This window comes from Perna viridis, chromosome 1 (genome assembly GCF_037379345.1).
Source record: "Perna viridis isolate PV_CMFRI_1.1 ecotype Kerala chromosome 1, ASM3737934v1, whole genome shotgun sequence".
Classification (NCBI taxonomy): Eukaryota; Metazoa; Mollusca; class Bivalvia; order Mytilida; family Mytilidae; genus Perna; species Perna viridis.
Genome location: NC_142445.1, coordinates 52,607,113 through 52,633,105, shown reverse-complemented (window position 1 = coordinate 52,633,105; position 25,993 = coordinate 52,607,113). Strand labels below are relative to the sequence as shown.

The following is a 25,993-nucleotide window of genomic DNA, read 5'->3' as shown; positions in this document are numbered from 1 at the left end:
TATGTTGGTTTTTTTTTCTATGACAGACAGCCCATCACAGACAGGTGCACGCCACCGTTTCTGTCATGGGTAAAATGGCAAATCGCAACACGATAAGTAAAAGTAGTCCAGTAAAGCTCAGGGGTCAATGGATAAATAAATCACTTTTTTGTATGTAGGTCCACATCTTTGTATGACAATGTGTGTTAATATATTCAAATTATACACAAAATTAAAAATTAATATATATATATACTTACTTTATAATGGAGTTTTCGAGGTCATAACTGTCTATCGCACGTTGTTAATTGGCACCCAGTAATACGGCATATATTTTTTGCAAATTACTCTTGATCTTTATTGCAATTCCACACCTTTGACTATTTACAGAAAAATACGTGCTTAAACTCGTCAACTATTGAAGATCTGGGATTTCTTCCACCCGTGTGAGAATTTCTTGGTCTTTTCATTCGTTCCGCAACGCTCCACTCATCAAAACACGGAAATTCACACACGTGGAAGAAATTCCAGATCTCGTGTAAGAACCTAGTAGACTAATCAAAGTACATGGTCATGCAAGAGCCAGGCAGGTGTTGATACGACTTAAATACTTTTGTTTTGTTTGTTTTTCTTTTTGTTGCTTTTTTTGGTGCTAAAATGTATGTAACACACATACAAAACATTATTGGTACAACAATAATGTTCAGGTAGTATGATGAATAAGTGAAGAACGATACAAAATAAACCAGTTTTTAATTAATCTAAGATTGAAGTCTTTGAAGTCGCTCATCGTCAAATATTCACTGTCACTGATTTTGGCTTACTTTCAACATCCGAAATGGTACAAATGCGATATACTCTAAAATCGGGTGACTTCCGCTAAAATCTTGGTTCCCTTCATATTATTGCGTACTTTTTCGAAATCGTTATGACCCGAATATTTCCTATCATCCGGAATAAGATTAAACTATATATAGGTATCGGTATCCTGATAATATATACACTCCTTGAGACGTTTAGGTTTCACGATTCCCAAACGCACGCTAAACGCTAACCAAACGCACGATAGACGAACGCTCACAGCTCACAGATGAAAAATAATGATATTAACACATAACGATGAATAGAAAATTCAATTAATGAAAATATATAAATTAATAATAGCAAATAATATAAAAATAACAGTTGAATCGAGGAAATAATCAAAGTACAAAATTAAACGAACGCTTCTATCGTGCGTTTGAACGAACGCAAAACGATATGTAAACAATAAACGATGCACGAACGCTAAAATGGGAAACGTGAGGAGTGTATGACCTTTATATATTAAATTTTAACGAACGCCTGTGTTTAAATCGGAAACTGGGTAATATTACATAAATTCAATGTTAATCGATCGTTTTATTTTTTAGTGTAAATTTCCCGTTCTAATCCATGCAAAAAAAAATAATAATAATTAAAAAAAAATAAAAAAAACACGCATAGACATGTGTATGATGTTTTAAAAAAGGTGCGTTGTAGGGATCTTTGGGTCACTTATGATATTGATCAGGGAACCAGTTTAGGAACCAGATTAAGCATCTGGCAATGAATGTTCATAAATATTGGGGCGTACTAATGTATATGACCTATATAGTCTTGTAACGAGCCTCAGTGCCTGAATCGGAAATTGGGTATCGTTCAAAGCTAACCGATCATTTCAGGTAAACTTCCCGTTCTCGTACAAACAAGAAACATGTAGAACACACACGTGTATGATACTTTTAAGAGGTACATTTTCATCTCGTATAAAGCTAGAACTATGACGTTTTGGCGGTAAACACGGCGAGGATCTGCAGCATGACGTGGCGTGTAACTTCATATTTACGCAAATCATGCGAATATTAAGTACTGATATTACGAGTGCAAGAAGTCGCTACTTAAAAAATTGCGTTGGTTTAATAGTGCATCTCAGCCAATTTTCAAACCTTGGAATATACCTTCACTAATATGATATGTATATGTATTGCTTCAATAAAAACTAACATGAACTACATTGGTTCGTCACCATCACTTCAAGATCTACCCGATTTTAACACAGTTCTGTACTTAAATTATTTTGGTAGTTTTAGAAATGTTCAATTATTTATAGTATACTTCTAATTTTTATTTATAAGTACAACGCCTACACCTTTGTGGTAACGCTTTTAACTTAATACAGTTATACTAAATGGTGTTGGTTCTGCTTGTGGAAAGTTCGACTGACTAAAATAACCTATATTGTTCGGTTTCATAAGCTAACAAATGATGTATTGCTGTATCCTACCGTGAAATAATCCATCATCGCCACTGACCAGGCAATAAATATGTCAAATTTTCTTGAAAGGAACACATTTCTGATTTAATCAAACAAGTTTCCGTCAATAAGATACATTTCGCAATAAACCTAGAATAATCCATACAATAAGGTATTATTACAAAGCGTATACTCTTTACACATTTCTACTCAACTTACAGTGACTGACAGAAAGCAATCAACAAGAAAGTACATGTATATACTTTGGTACTTAATATACTATTTGAACCCGATACATTATCTAAAGAGAATGGAAATCACCTGTATAATGGATATTATTGAAAATATTCGGTTGTACGGTTCTTATTCACCCTACATGTGACAGATATGAACACATCCAGTGGAGGTGTACAAAATATTAGAGGTACAAAAGTTCTGTAGATTAAATATGATTTATTACAATCTTAGCCAACCACTGCTCTTTTGAGAGTTTCTGCTTGCAGAGAAAATTTGTATGGTAATATAATGTTATTTAATGACACCTTTATTAAATAATGTGTTTAATACTGTATAGAGAATCATCTCTCAGTTGTTATTGCGGGAAAAAAAATACAGTCTTTATACAGAATTTGCTGGTCTTAATATGGATTTAAGTTGGTCTACCGGAAGTTGAAATTCTGTTTAACGACCAACTAAAATCCATATTAAAACCAGTAAATTCTGTATAAAGACCAGTATTTCTTCGCAAAAGGCAACATCTGAAAGATGGTTCTCTAAAAACCCGTCAATTTCTATTGCATTTAAACGCATTAGTTAATAAAAGTTTATTCCAAACTTTAAACATGAATATCATAATAAGAAGTATGATGGATCCAAGATCGGTATAAATTATGACATGCTTTGATGAAATTTATAAATAAAAATAAAGATACTGATAGAAAATGAAGTTTTGTAGTGTTAAGTTAAATTTTGAAATCAAATATATTGTGATTTGTATATTTGTTACCTATTACAATTAAGCCTTATTCAAAATACTTCATAGTTTCTTCATTAAGAGTAAGAGAATCTAAAGATGAGTTGTCACCATCACCGTGTTCCGTCTTGTTTACAATGTTTCGTATTCTGTGCAAGCATGACTCGCTTCGAAAAACACCAATGCACGTTCTGTAAGGACCTAATTTAGGCCTACTTATGTCAGCATGGCCAATACTATTATGGCGAACTTTACATCTGCTGGGTGACTGCAAAGGCGTTGTTTCAACATCTGTGTCCATGCAATCCGTAATAACAATATGAGGACTTTCGAATCCTGGAATGGTATTGCACATGTGAGATTTCCCACATACGTCGCTGTTTCTCCTTTTGGAACAATTAGTGTAAGCCTGTTCGTCCAAAGTATTATCAAATCTCTGTTCAGTTATGCCACGACTGTCCGATTCATTCGGATCCATGTGTACAACAACGTCGGCTGGACGCGTCTTTTCGTAGCTTTCATGAATAAGCTCTGTTGTTATATCAGACAGCTGTATTGTTTCAGTCGGAGAACCGCGATATGCCGGATTTGAGAAACAGGACTCCGAATTATTTGTCCCTGAAACCCCATTTTGTCTTTCAGAATTGCGGCGTTCGGAAATAGAATTGTGTCTATCATACGTATCATTCTTATCGTTGTTTGAATTTTGATTTTCTTGAAGGTCTTTTTTATCGATGAATAGTTTAGAGTATCTTGAAAGTCTTCGTTGTATTCGGCTAAGTTGTGATTTAGGACGGATATTAGGCATCGAAGACGTTTTCAACCATGTTTCGTGGTCACTTAAAAATCTCCTGCGTTTATGTTTGGGGGTCACTTTGGTTTCTTTTAACCATTTTCTCTGAACTTCCGGCGTAATAAGAATTGCTGGTGTACTAACACTCAATGCTTTATACAAAGTAGGCAATGCAGCCTTCACATCCTCTTTTCCTTTTGATTTTATAGGCACTTCTATTCCACGGAAGTAGTTCTTTCTGAACTCTTCGATAACCATGTCGTAAATATCACTCTTTCTAGCAGTTGTAATATCTCTTTTAGGAATGATCTTCTGGACGAATTTATCTTTAATTTCACAATATAAGACAACAGCAACCATTAAAACAAAGAAACCAAATCCCATAAGAACTGGACCGACATATGCAAGCGATTTCAATGGAGAATAATGACCACTAGACTCTATAACTGACGGATATGTTGTCAGATTGATGTGTGACGAATTTACGGAGAAATCAGAGACCGTTCTGTTTAGAACTATTCCTGGATTGTATCCAATATAACACAATACTGCTCCGCTACAGAGTATGATGAAACCTAAAATAGATCCAACAATATTTGGAATTAAATAAGGCATTCGTGTAAATTCGTACCATTTCAATTTCCTGTGTGGAATGCTTTGTTTCTTCGACGGTCCACTGCACCATACTGGTCTGGAATGTCCCAGTTTTATCCGTGCTTGAGGCACAAACATGTTTATCTATATTCATTTCGAGCAACAGTTTTCCATCCGACTAAATTCAATAAGATTTCCAATTATTTCTTCGCCTGCATTTTTGAGTAAAAATCATAACCCTTTTAATTGGAAACTTTCTTCACGCAAGTCAACCTGAAAAACCAAATCAAATGGTTGTCTGAGACATTAGTTCATAATTCAAATAATTAGACAAATACATTGGGCGTTATATGTCGCCTTTTGATCTGTTCGTAATATTACACGATTTTGTTTTAACGTTGGAAATTATTTAATTCGACTTTCGGATATTTGAGTTATTTTACGTTTATTATATCTAAGAATTCGTAACAGTACGTAAGAACGTATAAGGTTTAGTCAAAGGTCAACGAATTAAAACGACAATTTAAAGTACCGACTTAAATCCGAGTCGTTTTATATGTTTAAGTAATACCACCTGAAAAGTTTGAGATCACAGAGACTAGTTTAATGCCATCTCCATTTTACCTGTTATCCTTAGTCAGGATTTTTTTTTGCTTTTTGCAAGTACATTAGTGTTATCTCTAGTCTTTATCATACGGTAGTCCTTGGATCTAAAACATGTATCAATGCGTCATCAGTATCACTACCCGCCTTGACGAAAGTAAAGCAGAATTTATCTCATTCATAGCATGTACACAATTGAGGTCCGGAACTTATTTTTTATTTGATTAACTTTAACGGGAATAGTTTGATTAAATAAGGTGGGTTACTGCGCGGAAGCACTCCCTAATGTAGACACAATTCTTTCACTACAGATACTTTTTGCGAACAAGTTTTGATTATCTTGAGGGAAAGAATGAATATTTTTTTCTGTATCTGTAGCCCCCGTTAGTACCCTCGCGTCATCCTGCCATCTTGGATTTCTCCCGTTCAGCATCACGACAAAATCTAAATATATTCTTTAATTTGCCTGACAATTTTTTGATGTAGACTTAAAATAGCTGAAAATAGTATTTGAGAGACAAAGTTTTATATATTTTAATATTGAAGGGGAAATGAATCCTTTTTTTCTGCCAATCAACCCGTTAGTACGGTACTTTCGCGTCACCCCGCATGCATCTTAACAGACCAGCATCATGTCAAATCTTCTGTATTAATCCTGTTTATTTTTTTTTATATTACTGATGTACTAAATTTGTTAAATGTTCTTTGTACTCTGTTAGTTTATGATAAATAAGTATAAATCTATCATGAGCTCATAGTCCTGATAATTTACCCTTTTTTTTTGCTGTGTAATGTATGGTTATATTCATCTTGCAAACTTAAGAATGTTTGAACATTTTATAATTATGCAACAACAGTTAAAGTATAGGAATTGCATGCTATACATACACATATGTACCAACAAATACTTGTAACATGTATTCTTTTCCCGACGCAGTTATTTCCAGAATGAAATGTAGAAATTTATAAGTAAAAAGAACAAATTTTACTGTGTTGGCTATCTTTTTTTAAAGATAAGACTTGTTTACAGTGTGTTATTTGTAAACGGTACAAAAACCTAGTTTCAATTGTTGTACAGGATTCAACAGTGGTTTAACTAAAGAGTCTTTGTCCATGTATGACTAAGGGAGAATTTGGAGCTGTATAAATATTTGCTTCAATTCTATGATAAGTAGAAGCAAAAGCTATGCAGTGAAGTTATATAAAAAAAAGCAAAAAATGCATGGAAGAGTGAATTAACGTATATTTTTAAATGCGTATCGTCAAATCTGTGTGTGTGTGGAAATTAAGAAAAGGTTGTGGGTCATTTCCCCCCATTCGTCTTGTCAACTCAAGAAGTCATGGCTGCTCAGCTAATAAACGGTCTTTGAAATAACAATTGAAGGAAGAATGGTAAAAATATTAATTTCCCTAGTTCAAAATATTACAATCCTTTTTATGATTAGAAATGTGATTGTGCAGTAAGAAATAGAGCAAACTATGAAGGCTTCATTGACTCAGTACTTCAGTACCTTGATTACAGTTGACATACTCAATTTTCTTACTCCATGTTAAAGCTGAACCATGCAATCTATTTTGCTAGTTTAGTTAGATTGGTAGAAATGTCTCGTATAGTAGACGTTTCCCTCAACGTACTTCATTATTTCTTATTCTTCAAATGTCCTTGATCAGACGAAGTCGTTGGTTTCAAATAATAAAAAAAAAATACATGTCTTGCTCCAAGCTTTAATGCAAACACCCTTTGGTTGTCTCAAAGACAATGCATATGTTACCCTTTTTATTGCTCAATAATCATTTTTATACTTTCTCACTATTAGAGACGATATTAATATGATTACAATGAATGAGATGAGGAGTCGGAGATCATTCACCACAAAAAAAGGAAAAGAAAAAAAAACAAAAAAAAAACAAAGAAAAACAGATTCCTTTTGTCCGTTATCAGTTAGAAGACGTTAACATAAATACAAACGCAGTTTTAAAGATTTATACGTGTCCAGATGGCAGCATCTGTATCAATTAACTTATTATTAAAGTCTTTAATGTCTATAGAAAACCAATTAACAGGTATAATTCCAGTTTCATCACCTCTTAATTTCAGTGGATAATAAACAGACCTAAAAATTTTGGCAGGGCATACGTGAAAAAGAACTCGCGATAGAAGAACCCAACATGATAATCATTTTAGAGAACTATACAACGTTAGGGCATCTCTTATGTAATATTTTATATGCAAACACGGTAAACAAATAAAGTTTTTTTATGACTCGAGAGCAAGTACAACGTTTTGAAAACCTCATTAGTTCTAACACGAATACCCACGTATGATATGAATTTAAAAGAAACCACTGATTAATGAAATAATTATTTTAAGTATTTTGCAGTTAAAATGTGAAACACGAATCATATATCGAAGCCATCTGACTATTCACTTGTTCTTTTCAATGTGTATATATGTACGTAAAAATTATAAAATGGCAACACCAAATTTTGTGTAAAATTTGTTTTAGAAATTTGGTTTTTAATCAAAAAATGCAATCCGTGTCAATACCTTAACAATTATTAAGCTCTTAGAGAGTGCCATCAAGGATATTAGAAGTGTGACGTACCCTAACGACAAACCCGGTCCACACTATATGGTTGCTCTTTTATTTTGTGTTTTATCCGTTTTGTTTTTTAGTCGTTTCGTTTTGTACATTGACTTTGAAATTTCGGATAACGCCTTGGTCTTGGTTAAATATATAAGTTTTTGGTAGCCAAATGTTATCTCAGTATAAATATTTCTGTCATGCAGTCGCGAAAATTCAACGATTTAGAAGTAATTTTGGAGGTGGACAAAAGTCGATAAAATCACTTACCGAGTTTCAATTTAATAAATAAAACGAAGATGGTTCTCCGTTTCCTTAGTAGATCCTTGTATTGTGTAACTATATAACTACATACATACACATACAACAAATAGAAGTAACATACAGTGTTCCCTTAGACTCTTAGACTGAACAAAACAAATGACCAAATATAAAGAACAAGCGAGATCAATCTATTGGTATATTTAGATTTGTACAAATCGAAATGATTAATAATGAAAATTTTCTATAATTACCTTAAATGCTCAATGGAATATGGACCACAAACGACAACAGTACTAGCTAGACATCTTACTGGACACTTGTTTCAACATTGTTGTTACTGCAAGTATCTTACATGTAGTCCTCTAGTCATACTTTGAGTACGTTTGTGAAATGGGAGTCAGTGTTATAAAAACAAATAAAGAACTCTACCTGACTGTTACGATCCAGATCTGTGAACTGATGCTGAAGTTTTAATTGGTACCACTGGAGATGATATAACTTATCGGGGTGAATAGCAAAAACAAACTTCGATATCTTAGATAGATCGCTCAATATCCGCGCTTTTATCTAGTTAATTTATTATCACCAATCAGAAAGGTTTAGATTGAAATATTTTGTAGGATAAAAGCATCCAACAGTGTACCATGATCTACTTCAGAAGTCAATAAAACTCCCTTCATACACGGTGTACTTAGAAGTGACACACAGCACTCGCACATCTGAGCGTTCGAGTAAAAAATATCAAAAATTGTATGTTGGCTGAAAAATAATATTAGATTTAGAATGAGAAACGAGGGATATATATACTTATGAAGCAAATAAAACAAATAATTCAATTGATAAAATTCACCTTTGTTGTAGACGCGAGACTATATTCTATCAGTCGGTGAGAAAATTAAGTCTTGTACAATTTTAAATAACCACACTCTCGTCCTAAGCGAGTAATGGCTTATGCTCGGCGCTTATTTTAAACAAGAATTCCAGATGAGATAAGAACGTAATGTAAAGTGAATACAATATCACGTACAAACTGTATAAACTGAACTAAAACCATGAAACGAAAATACACTTCACAATACTCGTCGAAATCTGGGGGAAATTACAGGCTTTTCTACATCAACCTTATATTTATATTGATAATGGCTTAAATAACCGAAAACCACAACTAAAGTTGTTCAGTATATTACATAACTTCAAAAAGAAACCTGCCATCAAGTCTGTAGAGCAGCTTATCCTTCGCGAAACACGTTACGGAGTAGTATAGGTCCCATAGAACCAAGTGGGACATTCCAGTGTAATTGAATTTCAGGTGAATTCCAACTTTTTATTTTTGGTTTTCTTAAATTTTACTTGGTAATAAAACATACTGACGAAGTTTACAGCACATGAATCTACATTAAATACAATGGCGATTTTTTTAAAATCACTTTGACGTCTTGGTTCGTGAATTCTATTATCTTATCTGGTAACAGTTCCCTTACAAGAAATGCTACAGTATTTACCATGCATACATCATAATGTAATCATCTGATTGTTGTGTGCTTCGTCATCATCGACCTCTTTTGATAAATCATTGATGAAACAGACATTCTAAACATCTGACCACTCTGTTTTACATAAGATTACCGAAATTAACCCATCGTATATTGCTCTCTGGATTTCAATGTACTGATGGACGATATCGCGTTTAATAAGACACATTCAATGAGGAAAAATGAGTGCAAACATCTTAAGCTAATTCACTCTACATTTCAGATGTACCAGCATAAGCGATTTTCAATATAAAACGAAAAAATAAATAGTTTTTTTTGTGAATCTCTATGTATACTTTTCTAAAGAAATTATTTCTGTACAGATAACAGTGTGGTACTTTTGGTAAACATGTATATAAATGCTGCATATATTACACGTAACTAAATAAAATGTTTGATTTAACAGATATGACATGTTTAACATTCTTAAACGTTAAGAGAATTTAGGCTGATTGATTCACACTGAGATTTATAAAACCAAGAACCACTGATGGTATTGATGGACCTATGTTTAGCCGAAACATTCATTCACTACACCGATCCAATTCTGCAAAAAGTGTCTGAAGGTTATAAAACATGTAGTAGGTGTGCAATTTACAATATATAATCGATTAGATACGGGAAAAACATGGAAGAAAATAATGATTTTCTAACATGGCATAGAATAAGAAGAAGAAAATTGTTCTTTACTTATATACACTTGTACATGTTTTCAGACATGGTAAGCGTAGTCTATAAAGATGGCTTCCAGTGATTACCTACTAAAGTGGATTTGGACGGGGTGTAGCGGGATCATATTGTCAAAACATCTACTGAAACAATAGAGAAAAAAAAATAAAAACAAAAACACCAAAAAAACAAAAAAATACAAAAAAAATGAACTAACAAACATAGGCTGAACGTATTGGGAAACCAAAGTACACCGTACGTATGGAGAAAAACAAACCACATCCTATCAAACAGGACAGTTAAACGGATAGCAAAAGCAATAATACATTTAAAAGAATTACCAAGTAAATGTATGGGAGAAAACCGAGCAACATTCTTACAAACAAGACACAACAATGAATTGGACAAATTAACGTGAATTGAACCGCTGAACAAAATTCAATACATTTCTTTGGTAAATTACTGCACTTATCATGGCAAAGAAATTCCAAGGCTTGATGAATGACCGACTAAATTGAAATAAACCATGGAAATATAGCTATTGACATATTTATCTTCGTCTATTTATAAAATATTATTGGCATTTCTCATACAGTAATCATGCTTTTAATGTAGCAGCATTTCCTACAGAAAGTGCATTTGTAACTGACACTCGGTCAGTGCCATTGTAAACTACTGAAATAAATTTACTCTGGAGAAGAACTAAAACTCAGTAAAGTAAGAAATCAACCAACAGGGATATTGTTTATCGTATTAAAAGTCCGAAATATTCAATATAAGGGCGGGAGACTGAAAAGTGACCAGTATAGCACGATACAAACTAATTTTATGGTGTAGGGATCGACAACTTAAAGTCTAAATCGAAAATATGTTGTTGGTTTTTTTTTTTGGTCCAATGACGAGAATAATCTATGATTTATATTGGAGAAACCCAAGTGCTGCACAACCTCGATTCGGTGCTCGCTTACTACTTATACAAGACGTCATCGACTCTACTATGTTTGTTCCATATTTAAATCTGAAACAAGAAAACCCGAAAAAATCATGACTAAAACTTTACGTCAACCTTAATATCTTAGAAATCAAGAAAAAGAGAAAACCAGAGTTTCGTGGACTTTTGCACCGTGATTAGCTCAAGTTATTTACCCGGTATACACCCAAAGTCCCCGGGTCGGAAGATTTTTAGTTTAATTGGAATGCAGTTTTTACGAAGAGAAAACGCCAAAACAATATCAAACTATAACGACAACAACGACAAACATAATCAGGAAAACAAACAAAAAAAAAAAACAAAGAATATACTAGTAAATAAAAAGAAAGCAGCTATTACGAGAAATGAGGAGACTTGTATCTTCAAACATTCGAAATTTTCCATTTTGCTTTCATGATGTAATTACTTGTTTTGAAACGACAATAAAAGTGAATTGGGATGATTAACATGAATTGAAAATCCAAATTTACACACCAATAAATTATTCTACATCACAGCAAAGAAATTTGAAAGCAAGATGAATTATCGGCATTATTGAAATATTACTATTTGCAAATTAATCTGAATCAATTTATAAATATCTCCTATATCTGTCATTACTATATTTTAACAGTGATATCAACTTCCTGAAAAATACGAAGTCCCACCAACATTCAAGTTCACATATATCCTGTCGATGATTTAAAAACTTTTGTTATACAAAACATGATAAAAGACGAATTTCTGGTGTTTTTTTTTATGTAATACAATTATAACATCGGAACTCTCTTGTGCATACAATAAATTGTGTTAAAAAAGATTTATCTTCAGTAATGTGTGGTTTAAATTATTTATCTATTCGAGATGGTGAAATCATGATTTTCAAAATGCGAGCTTTGAACAAGCAAGTTAACATCCAAATTTTACCATAGAGAGTGGACAAATAATCTTAATCGAGAATAGGCTGAAGGAGAATACCAGGTGTCTCACACGAAATCTGTAGAAAACTTGGAAAATACAGAATGGCGGGAAAAGTTGCGTATATATCTAATCACCGTCTGGTGGTTAAATTTAATATGATAGAATATCATTTATTCAACAAAATGGACCATTTGCTCTTGAGCACCTCAATGAACAATAGGCATTAGATAGAATTAAACAAATCATACAACATTAACAATACTACTACTAAGAAAAGTACAACGGTTCTCAGACAGAAAATACAAACTCCAGGGAAACTTTTGCATATTTTGTCTTTGGTGTATTGACGTAATTAAAGCACTCAGAAGTTAAAGAAATCAAGTCGAAGATTAAAAGTTGATTTTATGACTAAGTAACTTTGCCACTATTACTACCGCCATGGTGATTAACTCTTAATAATTACGCTAAATATGGAATACTGACGCAAATTTTAAAGATATTTAAAGGTTATCATAACAAGCTAAACCTACTGTGTTCATAAGACGTACACTCAGAGTAAACATCATACGTAAATTATGGATAAATAAGCTCCTAACAGCAGTAATTGCATTAATACATGTACTAGTATCTAAATCATCCTTTACGTTGGAAAACAAACCATGTCACAGAATTCAGTAAGTTAATGTACATCTGAACAATGACATACCGTATCTAAAGAGCGTTGTAAGCAGAGAAACTACGCATAATTGTTATAAATTTTAAGCCAAATGGTTTTCAAGAAACAAGCTATTGATCGAGTCCAAACCAATCATTTTTAGACTTTGTAAAGACAATCATGTTTTAATGTATTATGTCTTTAAATGTACGCTGCGTGTATATCAAACAAAGTGAAGAAAAGTACATGAACGCTTGTGGAATACAAAAGTGTAGAAAACCCTACGTTCTTTCCGGGGGAATATTGTAACATATGGCGTGAGGAATATGAATACTCTATCATGAACATTTGCAGATAACGAAACGTCGTTTTGGGTAAAGTCTTAAGGGCCTTCGCTATATACAACTAACCTAGTTAGAATGATAGCAAAAAAAACCCGGAATCTTCACAAGACAAATTAAATTCATTGCAACAAAATATGATTAAAATATCAATAAAAAAATATTTTAAAAATATGAAACAAAACAAAACCCGTACAAGAAGAACAATATAAGAATAATTTATCCGTAGTGCTTCAGTAGTCTCTTATTATTCGTGTCGGTAACGTATAAAACACTTCTAGAAATTTATCTGATTGAACAGAATACTGATAAAAACAGACATTCCAAACCATAATAAAGGTAGTACTTTAAACTCTTATCCAACAAGTTTGAAGTATCTTTCGATAGAATGTCAATTAAATCAATCAGAAATGCAATAAAAATAAAAAAAAATAATAAATAATAATAAAAAAAAAACAGGTAAGCATCACACATCTTAAGTGTAAACATCTTGATGTTCTATTTTCAAACCTATATAGTACAGTTTAGTACTTTTATTTTAAGTTAAATCAGTCATTAAACCACGTCACATTAATGACTTGAATTTAAACTTTTATTTGGGTTTATTTATGTTTGTATTAAATGAAGTATATCGATAAAATCCTTCGACCATTCGACAACAGAAAATTACTAATGATATAACTTTAAAATCACTGGGGTATGACTATATTCAGAATTGATTTACCGAACGGATATTACACTGTTAATATGTAATAGTAATTACGCAGATATAAAAATGTGTGGGCATCTATCTGTAAAAAGGAAAGAAAATCTTGGGACAATGACATGATTGATATTAATATTTTTTTCGCTTGACATCATTTGTTAAATCGGCACTTACACATATTTATTCCTGATAATGTTCCTTTTTGTATATTTGATTATATCATATATTTAGATTATAATATACCTTTTTGTATATATATTATGAGTGTTTGTTTAAGGGTAACCAAGGGAACCAAGGTTATAGCGGTAATCAAAAGAATGTAATCCAGTGACAAAGACCAGACATGGAAAACAGACATACACAACAAAGAACATAAAGTAACTAAAATCATACATACAAAGTAACAAAAGCAAATGAGCAACTCGGACTCTACTAAAAACTGGGAGCATGAACCAGGTGCACCGGTAGGGTAAGCGTCCTCTGCTTTTCTATAAACACCCGCCGAATTGTTCATAAAAAGTCATATCCAGGGTAGACGAAAGAGGAAAAGAAAACTATGACACGTTGAACAAATCAGTTTTCATGGCGCATGACCCTATATCGCCCCCCTACAGAGACCACACTTGAAATATAGTTAGAATATATATAGCGAAAATGACATGTCTGAATCTGTATCATATGTGGTATCTACCCTCGACCTCACCCCGCGGGCCAGCGGCTCTTGGGTTATTTAAGGAGTCTCGTGTTGATACGGCATGTAATATTCAGTATATACCAAATAATAAAAGTAAGTTATCAGTCTGGGGGAAATAACAAATAAGTTAACAGTCCAGGCTGATAACGGTTTTAATAACATGCACATTGTTATACGTTTGAAAGATAAAGCAGGTGATAACACAATAACAGATATCGAACTTGAAGCAGTGGTTACCATTTTATAAATAAACCAAGCTGTATTATAATTTTTTCTGTCTTGTTTTGTTTTACATTTGTTTGTTAATTAAGCTTTTAACTATTATACATTTCTACTAAATGCCTTAAATATGTGATCAATAGGTTATTGCATGGTATTTTCACATTGACCTGGTATCAGGACTCGAACCATATAATCCCCGAATACGCGATATTTGACGTCATAAAGGGGGTATCGGCTGATACCGGGGAAATATGGAAAATGCCATCTATAGATACTTACGGTTTTAATCTTTATTACGAAAAACGATTTGACACTGTACGTATCAAATCTGATCATTTGAAAGGTTAAACGTCTGTTAAAATTCAAACCGTCTTATTATTTTTAAATTTTTTTTGCTATATTCTTGATTAACTATTGATACTGCAGATTTCCTTAACATCAGATCATGGCGCTCTGACATCTGTGACGACTAACGTGAACCTTTCAAACATTATTCTTGATAAGTAACTGCAGGATTGTTTCATTCATTAAGTAGGAAATTTTACAGATATGACGGTAGTAAATAGGTTAAATTGCAAATTACGGTAGGATTGTCATACAAAACATTCCACGTTCACGTTTAGTAAAAAAAACAGTTAAAAAGTTTGTTCCATTTTTACTTAAAATTAGGTTATCATCTTATCAAGGTATCAAGTAAACATTCTAAAATCCTGAAAAACAACAACACACGATTCAAACGAAACGTATATCGGTCGACTTCTAGTTGGAAATCAGCTGTTTTTGGTCGTCTATAAAACAAGTTTTAAACCTTATTTGCATAGCAAAGTCTTAAAGCTGATTCAGTTGACCATATGGCTTTTCCTGGCTTGGCTTGGCCTCTTATTTTGATCTTGCCTTACGACAGATTGGCCCGACCCGGAGTTATGGATAACCTGGCTTAGCATCAGTATGCTTTGGTCTAAAAAGTTCTTGTTATTTCGTGGTCACGATATATAATTTCTCTTTCGCGTATCTTCAGTTTTCGTGTATCCGAAATATTATCTGAACCAAAATCATGTTGTATTTGGTGTTTGATAATCAATTTATTCATTAGGTAAGTAAATTGCATTTGATTATGTCAAATCTTTTTTTTTTAATTTTGTTGTTGTTTGAATGTCTATATGTTATTAAGGAGAAGCACTATTCCATGTGTTTTTAACAAAACGCTTTAGTTTTAATTATAAACTTAATGAACTGCTTTACATAATCTTTGGATTTTGACATGCTTATCTGGCAAAGAATTGTCAACATTTAATGTAATAGCGGCCTCTATAAACTTTTTTATAATTAGAGATCTCTCTGTTCTGAGTTATTAAACAGAGTTTATGGTTAAGTTAAACTCAATTTCGTCTGTACATTTAGAGAAAAATGTACACAATGGTTCTGAGATTAATTTTGCCCTGCTTTCAATCACTTATCTTCATTAAATGTACCCTAGCTGAACAATTTTTAAAGACCAAAAGACCAGCCAACGCTCTTCGTCACGATTTTCAGGCCTAAAATGAGACTAGACCAATCTAACAGAATTAGTTCAGCGTTTAAAGTCGAGAATATCCGTAACAATTAAGTCATGATAATTGCGTTTATTTCCATAACTTTTGTACGATTTATAAATGTTACAGTACTTCTTTAGTCGATAGTTAAGTATTATTTGGTAGAAGTTATACACAGAAGTTAAATGTGTTTTACTTCCTGTCAATGAAGTTGTAAATACCATCATTAAATATCTGACTGGCGCTTTTCATCTCTAGCTGTCAGTTTCATAATCCATTTGCACAGCACTGCATGAAAGACTGATCTGTTTTAATTAATTATTTGTTGTCCAGTCAAAAATGGCTGTTTGTTAAAAATAAATATGGAGCGTTACGGTGAAACCTACGGAATCACAACCGATGTCTTCCTTATAAAAGAGGCCTTTAACTTCCGTTGTCATTTTTTTTCCTCCAAATTATACATAGTTATACATATGTATAATGCCATACCTCATTATCTGTTTACCGAGTGTTTGTCTAGCGTAAAACCATGCGACTAAAGTACTGTCTGAACAATTATTACACCAAAAAGGGAAATAAATAAAGAAAACGCAATATGCATTAGTTTTTGCTCGAGACTAAAAACTCCGATCTATTTTAAAATCATTAAATATTAAAATATTAAAAGCATCTTAAATCATTAGAAAAATCATATGAAATATTCGTATTAATTTAAATTAGGTCGTGTAACATAAAAAAATTCAATGCATTAAGAAGACAATGTAATGACTACATGTATCACTCGACTAAGTACAAAGACATATCCAGGTCATTTTTGTCCTAAAGTAACGTAACTTACCTTATTAAGTCATTCTTTCTCTTTTTGCGATAAATAGGTGGAATTTAACATTTCCGTTTCTTTATTTGTGGTGCAGCATCTGGTCAATTCACATACTCTGTCCTGTAAATAGCCATAATCAATAGAAGAATGTAGAAAACAAATACGAATAATTAAACTTCAAAGACCAGTATTTATCAACTTGATCCAGAACACAGAATCAACAACACAGAAGCTTGTTTGGTCAGCGTTTCAATAAGTACGTATATATAAGTATTTTATAGATTTCATGCGCTGTCATATAATACGATAACGGAACTTGCAAACTAATTACTTACGTGGGAAAGAACGAAAAAGGAATAATAAAAAAAAATCAAGTCGACGAAAACGTCATACCATAAAAAGGGATCGTTGCATAACCAACATGAAATAATTCACACCATGCGAAGGCGGGAGCATTCCAGGCACACTGTTTAATAGCCAAACAGTTACTACAGCTAAGACAAAACCTGTTTCAGAATTGGTGAATACTCATTACTCTTTATTCGACCAGTTTCTGGATTTCATTAGCTAACAAGCCGTTGTTTAAGATCTTCAAAGAAGCTCAGTAATGGTGACGTTAATTATAACTACTTAGGAACAATGGATTTTAAGAATGGCGTATTAGTATCAGGGAGGTATGAACACAACAGCTGAGACCCGGGATATATAAAACTGCATTGATGGCTGCGAGACCCCAAACGGTAGTCAAAGACGTTAAAACCCCTTAGACGTTAATGATATCAATTAACATCTATAATATTCATTATGTAGTACAACAAATTAGGCCTTCAAGTCACATAAGTCGACTAAGGCAAAACAAAGTAAGTATGACACTGTCCTACTTTCGATCTTGCCTTGGCAATGTTGTTTGTAGTGATAAGACCAACACAAAGAATGGGAAAAAAGAACGGATATGGTGAAACGTAACGAAAAAACAAAACAAAAACAAACAAACAATTGTAAAAAAAAATGGGAAGTGTTAGAAATGCATCGCATGACACTTGTAACTTTCTGACGGCTGCATGAGTTCTATATATCTACAGAGGTCATCATAAGTTCATGCTGATATATAATAGCCGACCCGTCAAATACCCTACTGGAACGAAACTCATTTAGCCATTAGAAAGTTACAAGTGTCATGTGATGCATTCTTAAGACTTTTGCATTTGTTTTGTTTTATTATTTTTTCGAGCACAAAAAGAGCGTTTCAGAATAAAGTAAAACCTATTTTACTTTTTCTGAATTCTGATACTATGTTTCTTCAAATCTTTAAACAAATCTTATTGTATTATGTTACATGGCGCTACAGTTGCATCTGTGGCATCAGTTTTGCAAATTTCGCTACTGAAAAATACCAACCTTAAATCCTCAGGCATTAATATCGCTTAAGTATACGTGGTAAATAGACAGAATTCTGGAGATTACATAAATGTTTCATGAAATTTTGATTACGGCTACTCAAGAGAACAAATTTTCAGATCAAAATATTCCCTTTTAATAATTTACCGTGAAGTTAATAGTTATATGCTGTCGTGTCTGGGTTATGTGATGAGAAACAATCTGGAGGTTTTCGTCTCAGAAATCAATGATAACTTCATCTGAAGATTGTCTTCATACTAACCCAATTTATTGCATTGTCACGCTATACCAAATTTGATATAGACAACAGACATTACTCTGATTATGCTCCTATTATTTGTTCACTTCTGATTGAAATACTACACTCTACTCTCTTTCTGTCAAGGTTTAGATTTGATAATAAACTCATAACTTCCGTGTAATTCTATGGCCATGAACCTTTTTTAAGCTACGACGTGCTTACAGAGAAACATTTTGACATTTTCATACAAAATGATAATATTAGGACGCTTCTGACTTCCAGTTACTGTTACAGTATACATACGTGCACATGTACCCATTTCATTCGCATTTTATAAATGGTAGGCGCAACGGCAACTTTGAGTCGATTACTATCTTTAAGTCGCCGACCACAAAGTTGGTTGGAGACATTGTTTTCACTCCGTTCGTTTTTTATCATTATTTTAATTCTCCTGTCATAAACAAATCATGAAAGTGTCCGGACATTTTCTCGAAAATGGCTCATCCGATTGAAAGGAAACTACTCTTTGGGGGATGCAAAACTCCGACAAAAAAAATCAGACTAAAAGTCCCTATATTTTTCCTAGAAAGTTTTGGGCTTTTATCACTCGAAAATTCCTGATCAAACTATGATGAAAGTCTTAATAAATATTCAGCTCAAGGGTCCAAAGAAAATCCCGATAAAAAAATTACACGATCGAAAACTCAAAATTGTCTAATTTCGATAAAAAAAATTGATATTTACAGGGGCGTAGCTAGGCCTGTTTTATTTGTACGCAAAATTACGGCGAGGGGTATTGGGGGGTGTCGCTCAAGGCCCCCAGTGAGTCATTGCATAAAACCTTTATTTCATCTTTAAAATGTGTGTTTTCATTTTTGTTACTTTTTCCGAAAGTACGCAACTTCGTACTTGCGTATAGGCAGCTATGCCCCTGATTTAGATTTTTTAGTCAATCCCGATTAATAACACGCGGCTAAATTAACAATTTGAACTATGTAACAGCCGCCATTTTCAAAATAGCCACCAACGCCAATTCAAAGATGACCCATTTCTATGAAAATTGATATTGTATATATTTATTCTTTAAGACCCTCCAATTGAAAAAAAACGGCTCAATTGACAATCTCTTTTCATTAAAAGCCCATTCAGCTCATTTTCGTTGACTAAAAATAAACAAAAATCGCGAAATAACGCTAAACTTTCGAGTAATAATGCGAAACACGCGTAATAACTCGAAACTTGCGCGTTATAAGGCGAAACTTTTCAGAAATAATGCGAATCTTACACATAAATAACGCAAAAATTACCCGTAATAACGCGAAACTTTCGCGAAATAACACGAAACTTATGCGTAATAACGCAAAACTTACGCGAATTACTTGTACGTATATTTCAACAAGATGATAGACATTTGAACAAAAATATAAGATCTCGTTATACCGCGAAATTTTTTTAGTCCACGAAAATGAGCTCAATAGGCTTTCGTACTTTTCCGTAATGGCTCCCATTGTGAAAATGTCCGACAACGCGATTGAATACACATTGTACGACTTCGATTAAGTTGATACCTTGGTACAGTGAGCCGTCCAGAGGAATGTGCTATGCAAGTGACTATGTGTATCTTAAAAACGAAAAGATACAGAACAGCTACACAATTCACAGAAACATAAATTTTAATTCTGTATAGCACTTGAAGAAGAGCTAACGTTCCAAATAATGTCGAAGACAGTATTAAATAAAACTGCGTTTTAGAACAGTAGATCAAGACGTTAATTTCAAGACAAGACAAGACAGGACAACATGAATAAAGACCATAGACAATAGTAACACTGCAAAAATGCACATAAAAATATCAATACAGTGGGGGAAAATAGATACATGTATTCTTATATAGTATCCGTACCCAAAGATACTGTATAAATAGTATAAAATGTGATATCAGCTGAGCACTAGACTAATTACCCTCCACGCTCTTACATGATTATAATAAAAAGTAATACAAGAAGACAATTATACGATATGGTTAAGCCACCGTTGTAGGAGAATCAGATACATCAGCTAGGTTTTGTAATTCAATATCTGCTTCCGTATATTGAACATATGCATAAAACAAGTTGAACTGTGAAATTTTACTTGTTTCAGGGAAATTAAGTTCGACAAAGCTGACAGAATTTCAGAGCAAGTTAAATCAATACCTTACTTAAAAGACGAGATTTATAGTAAGTATGGAATACTTAAGCTTTAAGAGATTTTCGAGTCTGATAAGTTACAATGCAATATGAACGGACAGTATATAAAGGTTATAAAATCTTACGCTTGAAACAGAGATGATCGCTCCAAATAGCAGTCTTTAAGACTTTTTACCGTGAATAAAATTGCAAAAGAGTTACTCATTAAACTTATTTTTCTCTGCTTTTTTTCTGTGAATTTTGTTTTGAAACTACTTAAATTTTATAGACTGCACTAAAATTGAGGGTGCCTTGCACGGCTTAAAGATAAGCAATTTACTTTTCGGTGAACATACGATGCCATCATGTTTCATCCACTTTTAAAATTACAGTTTGATATAAACATATGACTGTTTTGTTGTTTTTACTTTTATTTTACCTGTAAAAAGCTGAAATAGGTGAATTAATAACAATCCCAAATAGGAGATGGAATTTGTCATATTGAGCGCTAATGATTTAATTTGAATACTTGTACATTATCCGATTTTGACACATGAAAAATGGAACAGGACACGAGGAAAACAGGGTCGACGGGTTTCGATTGCCACTGGAAGTAGGGGAAGTGGGTAGGTAGCCTCCTGTGGAGGGGCGCAAAGGTTTCTACCACAGCAGGGTTCTTTAATGTGCAAGGAACGTGGCATTTTTCCCAACACGGTGCACCACTGTAGTTTGCGGTCAGTTTTTTTTCCGTATTATGGCCTGACGAACCCAGCATGTAGCTGCCAGGGGTACCCCTATTCCACCACCTGGGGCACACATCCCCGTTACTCTGTGGGCACAGAATCCTAGCCCCCGGCCAGGGTTCTGAGCACTATTTAGTCGCCTTTTACGACAAGCTAAGCGCTGCTGTGGGCCTATTCTTTTGATACCCTGACCCGCACGGGGCACCATAATTTGATAAAAAAAAGTATTGTCTAATATAAATGTACTATAACACACATTGCATGATCAAATATTTCTTATTGAAATGCAATGTGTTATAGTAAATTTCTTTTTGTATTGACTTAAACATAAAATTCATTAAAAGCTGGTAAGGTTGTTAAATGTTTGTGAACAATTTTAGAAACTCTATATAGTTATTACATATATATCAGTTGCAATCAGATCAAAATGAAAATAATTATTGTCTACCTACCATTTCATTAGTGGTAAATCCTAAGTCAGCTCTTTTCGTATCGGAAACGAGTATTTTATTGTAGGGTATTTCCGGTGGAAACTGAATTGGAAAATTCAAAATTTTACAACTTACAATTACATTTGACTGAAACAGGTGCGTGATCCGATCAATAATCTTATATTTATACAAAGATTATCCAAGATATAAGAATTTGACATCCAAGCATTGATTAATTTTCCTTGAACACAGAGAGAAAAGTTGCTTCTGCCCCAGTAATTCAATTTCAAGGATACGTTTCGTAAATTAGAATACAAATTCTTGCAGCGGAAGATAATTTAATGGACTAATATATAACTTCATGTCACAAACTTTGTTGTAATTAACTAGGAGAAAAGGATTCTGTTGATTTCCAAAGTAATTAGTTGACATTTGTTTGATTAACAAACACTCACTTCTGGTCAGAGAACCCAACAGCGGTTAGTTATAATTACACTAGTACAGTTTTTAGGGAATATTGAAAATAAAATGTTTTACAAGACGCAGCTTGATATGACCACAATGATCGAACCTGAGCAGTTGAGGCAAATATGGACACGCCGTTTAAGGTTGATACAGTCATGAATTTGTACTACAAATAAACATTTAATACAAGATAATAAATTGGACAGAAGAGATTTGGTCCCAGCCTATTGCTAAGGAAACTTAATGGTACAACTTCAAAGAGATGTATCAACCTTCAAAGACACCATGACATGCTGGTTGCTGTCCACATTTTTTACTTTTAAATTAAAAGTATTACTTTTACACCAGAGATGTTTGTTTCTGGGCCTTTATTTTCAGACCAATCTTACTGGTATGGTACCTTGTAGTACAATATCACTCTAACTTAATTTGATTTTCGGGCTTCAATAATATGCTATTTATGGCCCTTTTAAGCGCCTGATTTCAGTAACGGTTCAAGTAACTATCATAAAAAATCAATCGCAGCCTTCTTCTAATGGACGTGGCACTTTTTTGTACAATAACAATGAGATCCATTCACTTGTCCGGATATAGGTCTCCCTGACAACTTCTAAAGTATCCATTACTTAACATGTTAAAAAAGTAAGTTTCAAACTTTGAATTCCCAGGACATATAACATCTTAAAGTTGCGTACCAATGCGAAGCTGGGATAATAAAGCTTTCAAAACCATTATGCTAATGGTACGATGATCGTACAAAAATCTTCACAAAATATTTTTGAATAAAATACTGAAAATCCACATTTTAACCTTTTCGGGTAACTGACAGCATGGAGGCAAATTAATCACACATGTAAACAATATTCATTCGCTATTGTAGTAAATTACAAAATATGATTTTAAAGTACACATTCTCAGCTTTATTTTATCTGCTTTCGATCAGAATACAGACAAAATATGCACTTACAATATATATTTCTACCGGTAGGTTCAGTGTGTTTTTGGGGGATGGCCACTGGAGTATGGTAATTGAGACCATAAGAAAAAAGTTTTACTTTTGTTTCTGACCCATAATTCATACACGATTCAAGTAAAAATCCAAAAATCAATCATAGCCTTCCTTGAATTGCATGACACCTGGTGGTACAATTTCATATAGATCATCTGTCCTCTTCTCAGGTTATCGTCGGGATATTAGGAAATGTCTATGAACGCCGCCCGCCACCGCCGCTGACGACAGCGTCATACCATTCTACGATCGCTTTTTTTACCGTCGTATAATGAGTATACAGCCATTATCAACTGTATCAACGAATCAACGGTAGAAAGATTCTCCACATGAATAATGTATCAAAATAAACTGTCCTTGGATTTTGTATTTAATGTGTTTTCTTCAGACAATCTTCTTCTTAGCAAGAGAAACTATATTCCAAACTATTCTTCGAGATTCTGTGAGACTGTATCGTCCACACAATCAACCTCCTTCAGGGGCATTCATGCCAATACACGATTAGCAAATATACGAACTAAAATTCAGGGTTTGACACTAACAGTAGTCCGGTAGTCCTGTGCCTATCTAATTTGAGAGAGGACTACCTTAAACTTTTAATTGTTAGTCCTTTGGGCTACTTGAATTTATTCTTAACATTTTATTAGTCCTAAGGACAGGACTGCAAAATACTTTTGAGGACTACCTAATTAATCTATCAAATAGTCTTGTGGGCTACCTAATGAGAAAAGTTAGTGTCAAACCCTGAAAAAGCATTTAATTTTTCGTATTCGGATAAGCAAGTACAACTTGCTAAAAAAAATTGACATTAGATTATTAACTAAGGGAACAAACAACAAATGTTTCAGACAAGAAACCCGAGAATACAATTATCTTTGACATAAGTGGTTGTAGAAGACTTTGCAAAGAACTATCACACAGAAGAAATATGTACACTTAAGCCATATATGAATTACCCATCGTTGTTTAAGCTTTCAAAGTGAACAATACAAGATGCTCCCGGAAACGGTATTCTGGCTTTTTTAAATATAATTATCTATATTACATGTGTATATTAAAGACTAAAGTTACTAGTTAAAAAAAACGTAATCTGTCTATAACATATCATAAGAGGTATCGTTTGAAGATTGCTGAAGACTGCTTCTTCATCTAATAACATGACTTGTCTGTCAAAAAGATGTATCAATATAAAAAAAAACAACCAAGAACAAGAATGTTACCTGAAGGAACTATAGAAGCTGTTTTGTCGTGTTATTGCAGCGATTTTAGTTGAAATGAAGTAACAAAATTATTTTTCGAATAATACGCGGATAGAAATGATAAATATACATAAAAATGCACTAAGAAGTGTTAGATTTTAGCGAAAACATATGATAATCCAAATTCCAGTACAGACGTAGGCTACAATCACAGAAAAATAGAGTGCACAAGAAAACTTTGAATCTATCATTGATAAAGCACAACCAACCAATTTTTTCGAAGTATAAATTTGTATATTCGACAAATCTATATTTGTCAACAGCCACAGGGAACCTCAGGAATTTCTCAAGTATATTGAAATTTTTGCTGATGTACTCGTGTGAAAGTTTAAATCTACCAAGAGCTCTAATTACATAAAATCAGACTGAGTACGAACGTTGTCACCGGGGGCGAAAAGGACCGAAAGAGAAAGGTATGACAGCATTTACGCTCGGATTTCAGATACGATTTTGCAGTATGAAGAGGTTAATTGTGACTTAAAACAGAACTATACTAGTATTTAAAATATATTGCTTTCAACCATAATGGTGCGAAACAATATTTCTCAATCCAGTACATTGTAGTTCTTTTTGTCAATGAAGCCACGACAGTGGCTAAAATTGACATAGGCATCACGCGAAATATTGCTTCGTTAGGCGATATCATATTTTACAGTAGCTTGTTTGTTTGTTGGGGTTTAACGTCCGAGCAGCAATATTTCAGCTATATTCAGACGATTTTTACAGTAGCACTCACCAGCATCCGCGATCAAGTTTCTAGGCACAGACCATAGTCAATGGAATGAAGTGAAACGTGAAATGGAAAGGATTAAAATAATCATAAAATACTAAGTTTATCAAAACCAGCATGCAAGAGAAATTTCGTACCTTTCATTTCCTTTAGAAGTCCGTGTAATAAGTTCGCACTATTTTACGACTTGTTTCATTGGACTGTTTGATCATGTGGTGACGATCCAACAGTTGCCAACCATCCAATGCGTATTAATTTCTTACGGGACCTTAGGAGAAAAGTAATCTCACTGGTTCCCTGCAGGCCAATAACATAAGTGACCCTATGATCGCTAAATATATTTTAATATTATTACCATCTAAAATTAACAAGAAACATCTTCAATGAACTACAGGCAACTCCAAAGAAAGCCAATAAGAAG

At 33.4% G+C, this 25,993-nt stretch overlaps 2 protein-coding genes across 6 annotated transcripts in view; both read right to left on the bottom strand.

Moving 5' to 3' along the window:
• The window catches only part of LOC148629319 (metalloendopeptidase OMA1, mitochondrial-like), a 142,347-nt gene that overhangs the window by 109,179 nt on the left and 7,175 nt on the right, over positions 1 to 25,993 (bottom strand). The gene's annotated exons all lie outside the window — the stretch shown is intronic.
• Positions 1,210 to 22,358, bottom strand: LOC148629320 (uncharacterized). 4 transcript variants are annotated; one of them, XM_088547857.1, is made up of 3 exons: positions 22,131 to 22,358; positions 17,147 to 17,248; positions 1,210 to 4,887 (listed from the first exon to the last, which is right to left on the bottom strand). In XM_088547857.1, the coding sequence occupies exon 3, from the start codon at positions 4,750 to 4,752 to the stop codon at positions 3,277 to 3,279; it is 1,476 nt and encodes a 491-aa protein (XP_088403983.1). In that variant the 5' UTR covers positions 4,753 to 4,887; positions 17,147 to 17,248; positions 22,131 to 22,358; the 3' UTR covers positions 1,210 to 3,276. The 4 variants fall into 4 exon arrangements, with proteins under 4 accessions (XP_088403983.1, XP_088403994.1, XP_088404013.1 ...); XM_088547868.1 differs by lacking the exon at positions 22,131 to 22,358 and having other exon boundaries at positions 17,147 to 17,363; XM_088547887.1 differs by lacking the exons at positions 17,147 to 17,248; positions 22,131 to 22,358 and adding an exon at positions 8,496 to 8,772.

Coding starts and splice junctions, on each gene's coding strand:
- LOC148629320 (XM_088547857.1), bottom strand. CDS start 4,752: ATGTTTGTGCCTCAAGCACGGATAAAACTGGGACATTCCAGACCAGTA.